Source organism: Hakea prostrata, chromosome 3 (genome assembly GCF_041222555.1).
Source record: "Hakea prostrata isolate BN-2017 chromosome 3, UWA_Hpros_2, whole genome shotgun sequence".
NCBI lineage: Eukaryota > Viridiplantae > Streptophyta > Magnoliopsida > Proteales > Proteaceae > Hakea > Hakea prostrata.
Window position 1 is genome coordinate 67,407,222 of NC_142602.1, and position 12,999 is coordinate 67,420,220.

The following is a 12,999-nucleotide window of genomic DNA, read 5'->3' on the forward strand; positions in this document are numbered from 1 at the left end:
TTCCTACACAAATGGGGTAGAAAAAGTCTATAAACGGAGGTTATAACTGAAACTAATATTTTGATCATTAAATTTGAATCGACCATAAATCTTGACAAATAAAGAAACTAATTGTGCCAACCTTGGATTACTATTGTGATCATTAAATTTGAATTGACCATAAATCTTGATAAAAAAAGAAATTAATTCTACCAACCTTGGATTAGTAGGGATTGGGGTAAGTTTCATCAAATGTAAAAAAATCTGATATTATGTAATGAATATTGAGTCCCAAAACTACAGCTTAATTTTAGGAATAACCAATTGGAAGTAGGAGCGTCCTAAAATTGATACCATCAGCTTGGAAAGTAATTATGAGAAATAAATAAAATAAAATAAAAAAAAAAAAAACAAAAAAGAAAAACAAGGAGTTGCTTTTTTTTTCTCATGGCCTTTTATTTGAATTTTTTTTTTGGGGTTTCATCTAGTGATTTAAGGAGAGGAACAAGTTTGGGAGGAAGAGGAAGAGAGACTCTTTTTTTTTCTTCTTTTTCATCCATTTTCTTTCTTTAGACAAGGCAAGAGAACAAGATGAGTTCTTTGCATTTTTATTTTATTTTTTGGAATAAAAAAGAAGATTATCAACACTTTATGTTTAAGAATAGTAATGTAATTTAATATAAAATATAAACAAGTAATACAAAACTTTAGAGTTATTTTGGAGTTTTTAAATAAATCTAAAATACTACATTATCACAACTGATGGAGCTTAATAGTAGGAGCATCAGTAATTATAGGCAAAGTTTAAAATTGGATTAGTAATTTCAAAAAATATAGGAGATAAGATAGTAATTATGTTATAATAGTATATGAGGCAGGACACTAGACAGCTTAGGAAATGAATTGACGGTGTTGATATCGTCACATTTCAAGGGAGGCAAATAAGGTAGCCCGTTCCCTTGCAAGTAGGACAGTTCAGCCAAAGCCCACTCATCGGCATTTGTGTGTGTGGTAAAAGTTAACACTCCTACCAACGGGGGTTGGTCCAAGTGGTAAGCAGCTTGGTCCGCTTAAGCAAGATTCCGGTATTGAAACTTTGTAGATGCAAAAAATCCCCGTTGGGAGACTCACCCACCACAGCCAAGTGTACGACCTGGGTTGAACACCGGATTAGTCAGGGCAAAGCCTTAGAAAACCGGGGTTGACAAAAAAAAAAAAAAAAAAAAGGTTAACACTCCTTGGTTTGGGTTTTTCTTGCCCACTCGGTTGAAGAAAGATATTTTCTATCAAGAAAACTTATACTATAATAGAGGACCAGCAACGATAACTATCAAAAAAAAAAAAAAAAAACAAGTCATGAACTTGTGAGTCAACCACTTGGTCAAATTATTAACCGTGAAAATGGCTTTTGCCGAGAAGGGCGTAGAATCGTTCCATTTGACAGCCGTTTTAACATCACATCTAAAGATTGAGATCTATTTATAAATCACATCAAATTTTTTTTTAAATTAAATTAAAATCTTTTAAAATAACTTATAGATAAATATCAACCATTTGATATGATATTATGACACATGTCACACATCCACAAAGAAACAGAAATAGAGATAAATTTCCCATTTGACACTACTTGGCTCATAAGTCATAACAAAAGAGCTAAGGTCCGGAGGAAACCCTGGACCCAAAGCCCAAAACCTAAGGCCTAAGGCCCAAGGCCCAAGGCCCAGACCAATTGTAAAGGCTCCATCCCTCGTCTTCCAGATCTCGTGTACGTGGGCGCGGTGGTGCGACCTGTGAATTGTGATTGGGAGACACGGCGAGATAAAGATGTTAGAAAGTTAAAAAAAGTGTCTGGAAACAAAAACCCTAAACCCTAGCATAGGAGAAGCTGCTTCTAGAGTCTTCCTCTCTTCCAGAACCAAACCTTGCTCCGCCGGCTCTCTCTATTTACATCCCCTCGTTCCCATTGCGTGGAACGCTCTGTCCCTTCCAACCTAAACAAAACCAGTAGCATTTGCTTCTCTTTTGTTCCTCTTCAACATTAACAACCATGTATCGCATGGCTGCCAACCTCGCTTCCAAAGCCAGGTCAGTGTTTGTGTCATGTCGTTTTTCATTTCTGAGATCTTTTCATTTCTTCCTGCATTTCTTCATCCTTGAATGAAAATCCTCATTTCTGCTTTCTGTGTTTACAGGATCGCTAGGAACAGTAGCCAACAGGTGAGGATACGTGTCTCTCTTATTTTCGTATTAGTGTTTACTGGATTGATATCTTGTAATTGGATTATAGTATGTCGGTATGAGGAGATGAATTATTTGATGTTTTGGAGTTTTTTTTGGTTTTTTCATTTCTAATGTCAGTTTCTCAATTGATTTTCGGACAAGCAGATTGGTAGCAGGTTGAGTTGGAATAGAAATTATGCGGCTAAAGAAATTAAATTTGGAGTCGAAGCTCGTGCTTTGATGCTTAAAGGTGTTGAAGATCTTGCTGATGCTGTCAGAGTAACCATGGGACCCAAGGTAGAGGGCATTATATTCATCTGCTGCGCATTATATTGTGTAGATATTGGTGGTATTGAATATGCAGACATTTCTGCGTTGATTTCTCGCGAAGTAAGATTTTCTTTTCCAGATTTGGAACGGCGGCAGGAGTGGAGATATTAGTGCAATAGATTATTTTAGGCAATAAACTCGCTCGAGTTTTTATATGATACATATAATTAAATTGAAGGTCAAAAGAAAAGCTGTCGGCTAATTGAATTAAACTCTTTAGCATACCTAGAAATGATTTGAAGCAAACATTTTGCATTAGTGATCAAAACCGCATTGCTGGCCAATGCTTGGCATTTGATGATGCAGAAGCTTAGTCCTGCTAAAAGTATTTATTTTCTCGGATCTTTCTCAAATTATGGCTGTTTGTAACTGGTGGTGTACATTCTACTTCTTCCTGGTCTCTTCGGTCCATGAATGCCTGCTTAGTTGACTTTTTTTGTACATTTGCCCCCCCCCCCCCAGTTGTTGCATCTATATATTTGAAACGGATAGTTAATTTTGTTTGTTTCTTTTATGTATTTATTATTTCCTTGGAAGTGTTTAGTTGTGTGTCATTTGGCTTAGATGATTGATGGATCTTGTGTTTTTACCTTTTTTTATAGGGACGTAATGTTGTGATTGAACAAAGCTTTGGTGCCCCTAAAGTGACAAAAGATGGTGTTACTGTTGCAAAAAGCATTGAGTTCAAGGATAGAGTTAAAAATATGGGTGCAAGCCTTGTGAAGCAGGTTGCTAATGCAACAAATGATGTGGCAGGCGATGGTATGATTCTAAACTCTATATTAATAATCTGTCCCAATGAGCGATGTTTACATTGGAATTTCTCCTGCCACAGAATCAAAGTTTCTTTGCAACTTTGCCCATTTTCTTTTCATTGAAAGGGCAAAGGTCATGAACTCTTTAGAGGATTTTATTTTTGATTTTTTATACAGTGACTAATATGTTGATCCTGTCGTATATACAGGAACTACCTGTGCAACAGTCCTCACCCGTGCTATATTTTCGGAGGGCTGCAAATCAGTTGCAGCTGGGATGAACGCAATGGACCTGCGCCGTGGAATCCAAATGGCAATTGATGCTGTTGTTACAAACCTGAAGAGCAGAGCAAGGATGATTAGCACATCTGAAGAAATTGCACAGGTTCTTTTCCTGTCCTTCCCCCCCCCCCTTTTGCAATAAGTGGTAGATGTCTTTCTTTCTTTATTTATTAGGCATCTGATTTAATTTGTTGGAGACAAGGTCGGCACAATTTCTGCAAATGGGGAGAGAGAGATTGGTGAGCTCATTGCGAAAGCTATGGAGAAAGTTGGCAAAGAGGGAGTCATCACTATATCTGTAAGTTGCTTAATGTTCATCTTCTGTTTGTAGTATTGCATTTTTCTATGCTGCTGTACATGGAGTGAATTGAATAAATCTGTTACTAGATTGGTGCATTTCAGTGGGTTTGGTCTGTTTCTTTTGATGATGCAGTTGCTTACCTTGGCTGGGCAAGCATGAACCCCACTTTGTAGCCCAAACCGAGGACTGATTCTAATGTCATTACTGGTTGTTGCTCCGGCAAGGGCTGCTTGTTTGGTTGTGATACATTATTTTATTTTATTAGTGCTGGGTAGAAATATTGGAGATTATTGCTTGGGAATATTTAGTTGATTCCTAATTTAGTTAAATTTTTATACTAATGCAAGGGAGTCTGCCTTATATTGAATGTACTATGGTTAGAAATTGAAGCAACTAGACTTGAACATAGAATGAGAATGAGATCCGACTGAGTTTGCTCAAGGTAGTGAATGTTTGCATGCCTTGCTAGTCGAGTGGTCAATCATTGCTTCTCATCTTTTCACCATTCTTCTTATTTCTTTCCAATTCTAGTTATCTGAAAAAAAGATAACAGAGTTTAGTTGGAATTCCTTCAGAAAAAGTCGGCTCCTTCAATACTTTGATTGAAGGTGGGGCTTTCATACCCGATCAAAGCCCAGGAATTTCGACTGAAGGTAGGGATTTAATGGGCAATCAAAACCCTGGAGTTTCTTCTCCCAAGCATCTGTGTGAGAGAGTTTAAACCAGTTGCAGGTCTTGGTCCCCTTTTAGCACCATATCCAGTATATGGAGTATGTTGTTGTTTTGGTGCTTACTTGATGATGTTTCTATGATCTGGAATCAATTTTGCTAAGGAATATTAACCTGTTCGACGCATTGTGTGCATTCAGACTTGATTTATCTTTTCCTCCCTTTTCTTGCTCTCATCTTTGTTCTTGTTCTATTGGCAAACCATTCCTTGTCCCTCGTTTTTTGTTTTTGTTGTCTCTTTTATGGAATTGTCAGGGAGGGGGGTGGGGTGAAGCACTAAAAGGTAAAGAGATGGGTATTTGGTGTTGTTTAGCTATCTTGCCAATGCATCTTTGTCTTCCTCACTTTTTTCCCCATGTAAGGGTGTAGTAGATGTTGCTTTTCTTTCTTTGTGTTTAGGCTTAATATCAATTACTATATTCCAGGTTCCCCTAGTTATGATTCTGAGTCACTATTTAACTGTTGCAGGATGGCAAGACATTGTATAATGAGTTGGAAGTTGTTGAGGGAATGAAACTGGACAGGGGTTATATATCTCCATATTTCATCACCAACCAAAAGACCCAGAAATGTGTGAGTATCTTATCATCTGGTTTTTGAGTGTCTCGTCATCTGATTTTTAGATCCTCTGGTTATGTTCATTGGGAACTGCCTTCATGCTGAAGCAAGACTTGTTCTTATCTTCTTACAGGAGTTGGAAGATCCTCTCATCTTAGTCCATGAGAAGAAAATTACAAGCATAAATGCTGTCGTTAAAGTGCTAGAGTTGGCTCTGAAGGTTAGTACAGTTTCACTGTCTTCCATGTGGTTATTGTGTTGTTTGTTTTTCTTTCCTAACATTTTCTTGGGATTTTCAGAGGCAAAGGCCTTTGTTGATTGTCGCTGAAGACATAGAAAGTGATGCGTTGGCCACTCTCATTTTGAATAAGCTCCGAGCTGGAATTAAGGTATGGCTGTTTTAATAAGAACATGATAAGTTGGTTGTTGCTTTTGTGGGCATATTTTATCCATTAATTAATCTGATTTGGTCTTTTGTAGATCTGTGCCATTAAAGCTCCTGGATTTGGAGAAAACAGGAAGGCCAACATGCAAGATCTTGCAACTCTCACTGGGGGTGAAGTATGTCGATTAAACTCGTGGTAACTTTTAGACAAATTTTGTGGCAGAGATATCTGTATTGATTCCCTCTTCGTTTCTATTGTAGGTCATAACTGAAGAGCTTGGTCTGAACCTTGAAAAGGTAGACTTGGAAATGCTAGGCACATGCAAAAAGGTGAGCCTTTCAACCGTATGGAAATAATCCAATTTGATAGTTTGTTATATGCAATTTAATTTTGCTATTAATATTTTTTGGTTTGGTATCTATAGGCAATGTTTAGATGCAGTTGATAACTTACACGCCAGTCAAATTAGCAATTCAGCCTTTGCCTCTACTTTTTTCTCTAAATACAAAAAGGCTACTCTTTGAACTAAAGACACTAGAGGTGCCAGTTAGCATAATTGCTAATTGCAGCGGCTGTTTGTTGTTATGTCATGGGGTTGAATCTTGCATTCACCCTGGTTTTTTCTTTTTTCCGGGGGGGGGGGGGGGGGGGGGGGGGGGGGGGGGGGGGGGTAAGCTATTTCTTTTGAGGTTTCCCCGGGGGGGGGGGGGGGGTTGCAAACATGATAAAAGTTTTTTGGTGAAATTCTTGTCTTCTCATTTCCATATGCTGGAATGGTTTTTGGTTTATATGCTTACGTTTTGCTTTATCGCTAACTTGCCAGTCATTTCGTAGGTGACAATATCAAAGGATGACACTGTAATCCTAGATGGAGCCGGTGACAAGCAAGCCATTGAGGAAAGATGTGAACAGGTTTATCTCTTTTTTTATGCTGCTGAATGATTTAATTCTTAGTGAAGAAAATGGAATTTTTTTTTCAAATCTCACTTTGATTGATATCCCTTTATTTTGACAGCTGCGGTCTGGAGTTGAATTGAGCACTTCTGACTATGACAAGGAGAAGTTGCAAGAAAGATTGGCAAAGCTGTCTGGCGGTGTTGCTGTTTTGAAGGTCTAGTTGCATCTACTTGGTTGTGCTTCCGTTTTATTGTTGATTTGACACTATTTTACTTTAGGTTTCTGACAGAACATTAATGTGTTATTATTTGCAGGTAGGAGGTGCTAGCGAAGCTGAAGTTGGCGAGAAAAAGGATAGATTTACCGATGCACTAAATGCCACAAAGGCTGCAGTGGAAGAGGGAATTGTACCTGGTATTGGTTTATTTTATTTTATTGAAGTGTCTTGTTTTATTTCTTTATTTTTTGGGTTATTATCTTAAGCAATGTCTTTGGCTATATACAGGTGGTGGTGTTGCACTTCTATATGCGTCCAAGGAACTAGAGAAGTTGCAAACTGCTAACTTTGACCAGAAGATTGGTGTTCAGATTATTCAGAATGCTCTCAAGGTATGCATCTTTTTGAAGCTGTATGCTCACTAGAGAAGTAACCTTACTTCAGTATTAATGTTAAGTTGCATAAGAACAGTTAGTTGAATTATTCATTCATGTTAATATGGACAACTGATTACATCGCCAGAAGTGATGGCATAATAGAAAATGGTACACATGAATAATATGGTTAATCATCTTCTTTGGATTTTTTCCTTCTTTTATTTGGGTGTTCCGGGGGTTTTTTTTTTTTTGGGGGGGGGGGGGGGGATGTTGGTTTATTGTGGTATTGAATTCAAATATCAGAACATCCCCATATGCTTTTTCTTTTTTCTGTTTTATTAGTTGAGTCGGTGACTCACTCCAAGGACAAGGTGATCGTTTTTGTTGTTATTATGTTGTTGTCCTTAGGTTCTTTAAGGCTTGATCAGTGGTTTGGTTGCTTGGACCTCAGGGAGGCATGCAGTTCTCTTAATTTAGTGATGGTTTAAGTGCATGGTACTGGAACATATGTATCATTGGCACGGAAAGTGATTTGGTATGGGTATTGACGGTACTGAACAAATTTACCCTTAATATTCATTCCCTAAAGAAATAGAACTTTAGACTTTATTTCCCCTTGTCTGTGTACCTTATAACTAATACGGTGTACCTTGAACTGTGATCACTGTGATCGAAGGACTGAAGTCCGGCTCATTCTACATTTCAGTTTTGGCTGTGTATTGTCTAATGATATTTGGGGACTTTGTTGGAAATCAGATGCCCGTTCACACAATTGCTGCCAATGCTGGGGTTGAGGGGGCTGTTGTTGTTGGCAAGCTATTGGAGCAAGATAACGCTGATCTTGGATATGATGCAGCTAAAGGTTTGCCACCACTTATCTTGGCCTCCTGGGTTTCTAATGATGTATTTTGAACACAAAAGTGGTCCGTGTTCATTTTTATCACATTTGTTTGATGACTTCCCCATTCCTTATTTGAATTATCAGGTGAATATGTGGATATGGTGAAAGCTGGGATTATTGATCCTTTGAAAGTTATAAGAACTGCATTGGTGGATGCAGCCAGGTATGTTCTTGGTTCTAAACAATTTGAGTATAAATGATTGAAGACATGCTCCCGTTTTTTTTGCAGTTGAATAGTTGAAGATGTCTTTTCCTTTGCTTCACTTGTTGAGTGATCTTTATTGTGGTGTTGTTTGCAGTGTCTCTTCATTGATGACTACAACTGAAGCTGTAGTGTGTGAACTCCCAAAAGATGAGAAAGAGGGTCCTCCAATGGGTGGCGGCATGGGTGGCATGGGTGGCATGGATTACTAAAATCCTTTGCCAACATGCACAGCTCTGCCATGCGTTGTTTGGTGATGTGACATTCTTGTTCAATGCCATAAAACATAGGGAAAACATAAAGAGTGTATTATCATTCTTCTCGGCATTGGGTTGTTTCTCTCTTAACCCCAATTTGTGTTGCCTAGATTTTTCTTGTTAAGAGGCACATACTTCATGTAATCATAGCCAGAGGGAAGATCAAATTGTAGGAAGTTTTGGGATGAGAAACTTTTGATTACATTGTAATAGAACCTCTCAATTGATTGACACAAATGTCAGAATTCTTAATGGGGGGAAGGGGGGAATAAATAGAAGATTCAGGTTTCACGAAGTCTAGGATGCTTGAATTGTAGGTTGAATGTGATCAGTTAAGTTTTTCATGTGTTTTTGTGACTAGCAAATCTCTCTTATATGGAATGCGAAGCTTTCCAAGACGAATGGCGTGCTGGGTATAATTTTCTCGTAATGTGCTAGAATTACTAATTCACAAGCACAGCCTGCTGTTTGTGATGGAGTTTCTGAGGACGCCCATGGGCATGTGGTGTTGGTTTGCAGATCATGATAAAATAATGTCAGATCTACAGGAATCTTGTAGAGTCAGGTATATTTTTCTTCATTCATTCAGAAGCTCGTGGAATTTGAGGCACTAGGAAATTCGTGGAAGAACAATTCTTAATTGCAGAGCCTTAGACAGCTAAGGGCTTACAGTGTTTCTCTGGAGCTGAATGGGAAAAATTGTCGTTAATCTGGTGCAGAATGCGTAAGCTCCATACAGCTTTTATAATAGAAATTTGAGAGAGGTTTGAAGCTGTTAAGTCGGGGTAAACAAGGCTCTTCTCGCCTCTCAGGTCAAAGATGTCAAGCAACCGAGAGATTTTAAGGATGGTTTTCGTAGGTTGTACTTTAGACATTGCACCTCCATTGCAAACAGTAGTACCACCACCACTGAAAAGAAGAAGAAAGGGACAATTACAATGCTATCCCTTGAGTGGGTTATTCAATTTATCAATCAGACCCTATGGATTTTTTCCACTCAGTGCATGGTGCAGCTAACTTTTCACTCTCATAGTCTACCTCAGGCCCACTTATGTTAGGTTGGTTGTGAGAGGGAAGTTGGGTGCATTGTGTAGCAGGGTGTAGAAGATCGGAATGCTAACCTACTAGTCTCAACTTGTATTTATTTATCCCTTGTCAATATTACCCCTACTAATTAGGGGAAGAAGATGGAGAATGAAATGAAAAGAAAAAAAATCATGAGAAAAAAAATCTTAATAATATAAGAGCGGAAAAAGAGGAATGGTTGTAGCCAATAAATTAAGACAATGACAAGTCAAGCATAGGTTCCTATTTTTATCTTTTTGAAAAGTTTTACTTGCTTATTGGCAAGTGATTGTAATTTCCTAATGGCAGGTGTACTGATATAGTTTTCCCTATAGGGGTCTAATTAATAAATTTGGCAATTGGCAATTTAGAGGATGACATTAATTTTAGAGGGTAACTTAGATGTGGCACTGGGCTATGGACTGGGATCTTTAGCAGTTAGATCCTTCTCGAAGATGCAGCATACTTCAGCTCATCCTTTTAGAAAAGTTGCATGCATCTGATTTACGTATGAAATTTATATTATGTGCAACAAATGCGAGAAGAAAGTTGGTGGGGCCTAAGGAGAGGCAGAGATACGTCTGTAAGCATATTTTCCAAAAATTGCTAGTCCAAAACCAAACTATTTTCCAAAAACTGTTAGTCCAAACCCAAACCAGTCCAAAACCTTTTTTCCGTTAACAAGCTTGTGTTGGGCTACGTGTTTTTCAGCCGAAAACTATACTAAATTACACCATTGACACCCCTACGGCCTACCCATGGGTATGGCTAGTTCAATTAAATTTAATCCAATCACACATATATTTTTAATCAAATGTTTAATCATATATATATTTTTAACTCCGCCGAGGCGCCGGCCCAAGCCCGGTAAGGAGGAGGGGGGCGCGGCGGCGCCGGCACCGGAAAAATCTAGCCAAACCTTTTTCATGGATTCGACCTTATATGATAAAGCTATGCTAGGGCGTCCCGACAAAAGAGCGCACACTGGCCCGGGTGTAGTGATAAGTGGGCAAGGGTTAGCTAGGGCGCCCCGACCACGCACGGCGCCCGGAGCGGTGATAAGTAGGCAAGGGTTCCCGCGCCGTGGACGAGTGCGGGTAAGAAGCTAGTCCATAAGCGTAGGATTAGATTGGCATCTTGGAACATAGGATCTCTAACCGGTAAGAGCTTAGAATTGATAGATGTTATGAGGAGAAGAAGGATTAATGTAGCTTGCATTCAAGAGACTAGATGGAGGGGTAAAAAGCCAAAGAGTTGGATGACTTTAAACTTTGGTATACTGGGGATAAAACAAATAAAAATGGAGTGGGTATAATAGTGGATAAAGATTTAAAAATGATGTGGTGGATGTTAAAAGAGTGGGTGATAAGATTATTGCTATCAAGCTTGTAATGGAGAAAGAGTTCAGAAATATAATTTGTGCATATGCACCTCAAGTAGGACTAGATGAAAGTCTAAAGCTAGAATTTTGGGAAAATATGGGTGGATTACTGCAAGGAATTCTCAAGGAGAAAATATTATCATAGGAGGTGATTTAAATGGACATATTGGAAAAGATCAAAGAGGATATGAGAGTGTTCATGGAGGTTATGGTTTTGGAGAAAGGAATGACGAGGGGATTTCAATTTTGGATTTTGCTACTGCTTTTGATCTATCTATTATAAATACTTACTTCAAAAAGAGAGATGAGCATTTAATTACTTTCAAAAGTGGACAAGATAGAAGCCAAATAGATTTCATTCCTAACTAGAAGGGTTGATAGATTGTTGTGCAAGGATTGCAAGGTGATACCGGGGAAAGCTTAACGCACAACATAGACTTGTGGTCTTGGATATGTGCTTAGTCCCAAGAACACATAAAAGGTCCAAGGTAAACTATCCCAGAATAAGATGGTGGAATTTGAAAGGAGAGTACTCTAAATCCTTCGTTAATGAAGTAGCCAAACAAGGAAAATGGGATTTTAAAGGGGATACCAACGCAATGTGGAATGAGATGGCTATGTGTATTAAGAAGGTGGCTAAAGATGTTCTAGGTGAATCAAAAGGAAAGATCCATTCTTATAGAGAGACGTGGTGGTGGGATAGTGAGGTTCAAGCTGCCATTAGGAATAAAAAAGCTAGTTTTAAGACATGGCAAAGAACTAAGGATGTTGAGGATCTTCAAAGGTATAGGTTAAATAGAAATGAAGCTAAGAAAATTGCGGGAAAAGCAAGGGAAATGAAGTATGAAGAGTTATACAATAAGTTGGGCACAAAGGAAGGGGGAAATCTATTTATAAGATAGCTAAGATGAGGGATAGGAAGAGTAGAGATCTTGATCATGTTAGATGTATTAAAAATGGAGATGGTAAAGTATTAGTTTGTGAGGAGGATATTAAGAAAAGATGGGAAACCTATTTCTCTAGTTTACTAAATGAGCATTCTTCAAGCACTTATGTTTCGGACGATTACACTTTTCACCAAGGCACTGGTGTCCGAACTTATATACGTAGAATTTCGATGTCCGAAGTAAAAGAAGCTTTAAAGAGGATGAAACTCGGCAAGACACAAGGTCCTGATGAAATCCCAATTGAAGTATGGAAGAGCTTAGGAACCCATGGACTAGTCTGGTTGACTAAGCTGTTTAATAAGATTATGAGCACAGGGAAAATGCCAGATGATTGGAGGAGAAGTGTTGTGGTTCCAATTTACAAAAATAAAGGAGATATTCAAAGTTGTAATAACTATAGAAGCATTAAATTGATGAGCCATACGATGAAATTATGGGAGAGAATAATTGAAACCCGGTTGAGACACTTAACTACAGTTATGGAGAACCAATTTGGGTTTATACCGGGAAGATCTACAACGGAGGCTATTTACTTAATTAGGAGACTTATGGAAAGGTATAGAGAATGTAGGAAAGACCTTCATATGGTATTTATTGACCTAGAAAAAGCTTATGATAGAGTCCCTAGAGCGTTAATTTGGCAAGTACTAGAGAAAAGAAGTGTTGCAAGTAAATATGTAGATATAGTTTAGGATATGTATTATGGTTCGGTGACTAGTGTTAGAACAATGGGGGGACAAAGTAATGAATTCCCGATAACAGTTGGGCTACATCAAGGGTCAACTTTAAGCCCATATCTATTTGCACTGGCAATGGATGAATTAACCAAAGACATTCAAGATGAGGTCCCCTGGTGTATGCTTTTTGCGGATGATATTGTGTTGATTGATGAGACCCAAGTGATGATTAATACCAAATTAGAATCATGGAGAGTAGCTTTGGAATCAAAAGGCTTTAAACTTAGTAGATCGAAGACAGAATATCTAGTTTGTAACTTTAGTCATGATCGGGCAGATGATGAAGTGGTGATACTTGACGATAAAGAGATTCCTCAGAGTGATTGTTTTAGGTACCTAGGTTCAAACATAAGTAAAAGAGGTGATTTAGAAGATGAGGTTTCCCAAAGAATTAAAATAGGGTGGATGAAGTGGAGAGGTGCATCCGGGGTCTTATGTGATTGGCGTATTCCATTAAAGCTTAAAGGAAAATTTT

The 12,999-nt window shown here is 38.3% G+C and overlaps 1 protein-coding gene across 1 annotated transcript; it reads left to right on the forward strand.

Moving 5' to 3' along the window:
• Nucleotides 1–1,803: 1,803 nt before the first annotated feature.
• On the forward strand, nucleotides 1,804–8,689 carry LOC149022839 (chaperonin CPN60-2, mitochondrial). Its single transcript, XM_089150737.1, has 18 exons — nucleotides 1,804–2,067; nucleotides 2,175–2,199; nucleotides 2,368–2,499; nucleotides 3,135–3,294; nucleotides 3,497–3,672; nucleotides 3,772–3,867; nucleotides 5,068–5,172; nucleotides 5,291–5,377; nucleotides 5,457–5,546; nucleotides 5,638–5,718; nucleotides 5,804–5,872; nucleotides 6,378–6,455; nucleotides 6,559–6,654; nucleotides 6,755–6,854; nucleotides 6,946–7,049; nucleotides 7,791–7,896; nucleotides 8,020–8,098; nucleotides 8,235–8,689. The coding sequence occupies exons 1-18, from the start codon at nucleotides 2,030–2,032 to the stop codon at nucleotides 8,347–8,349; spliced, it is 1,737 nt and encodes a 578-aa protein (XP_089006863.1). The 5' UTR covers nucleotides 1,804–2,029; the 3' UTR covers nucleotides 8,350–8,689.
• Nucleotides 8,690–12,999: the final 4,310 nt, after the last annotated feature.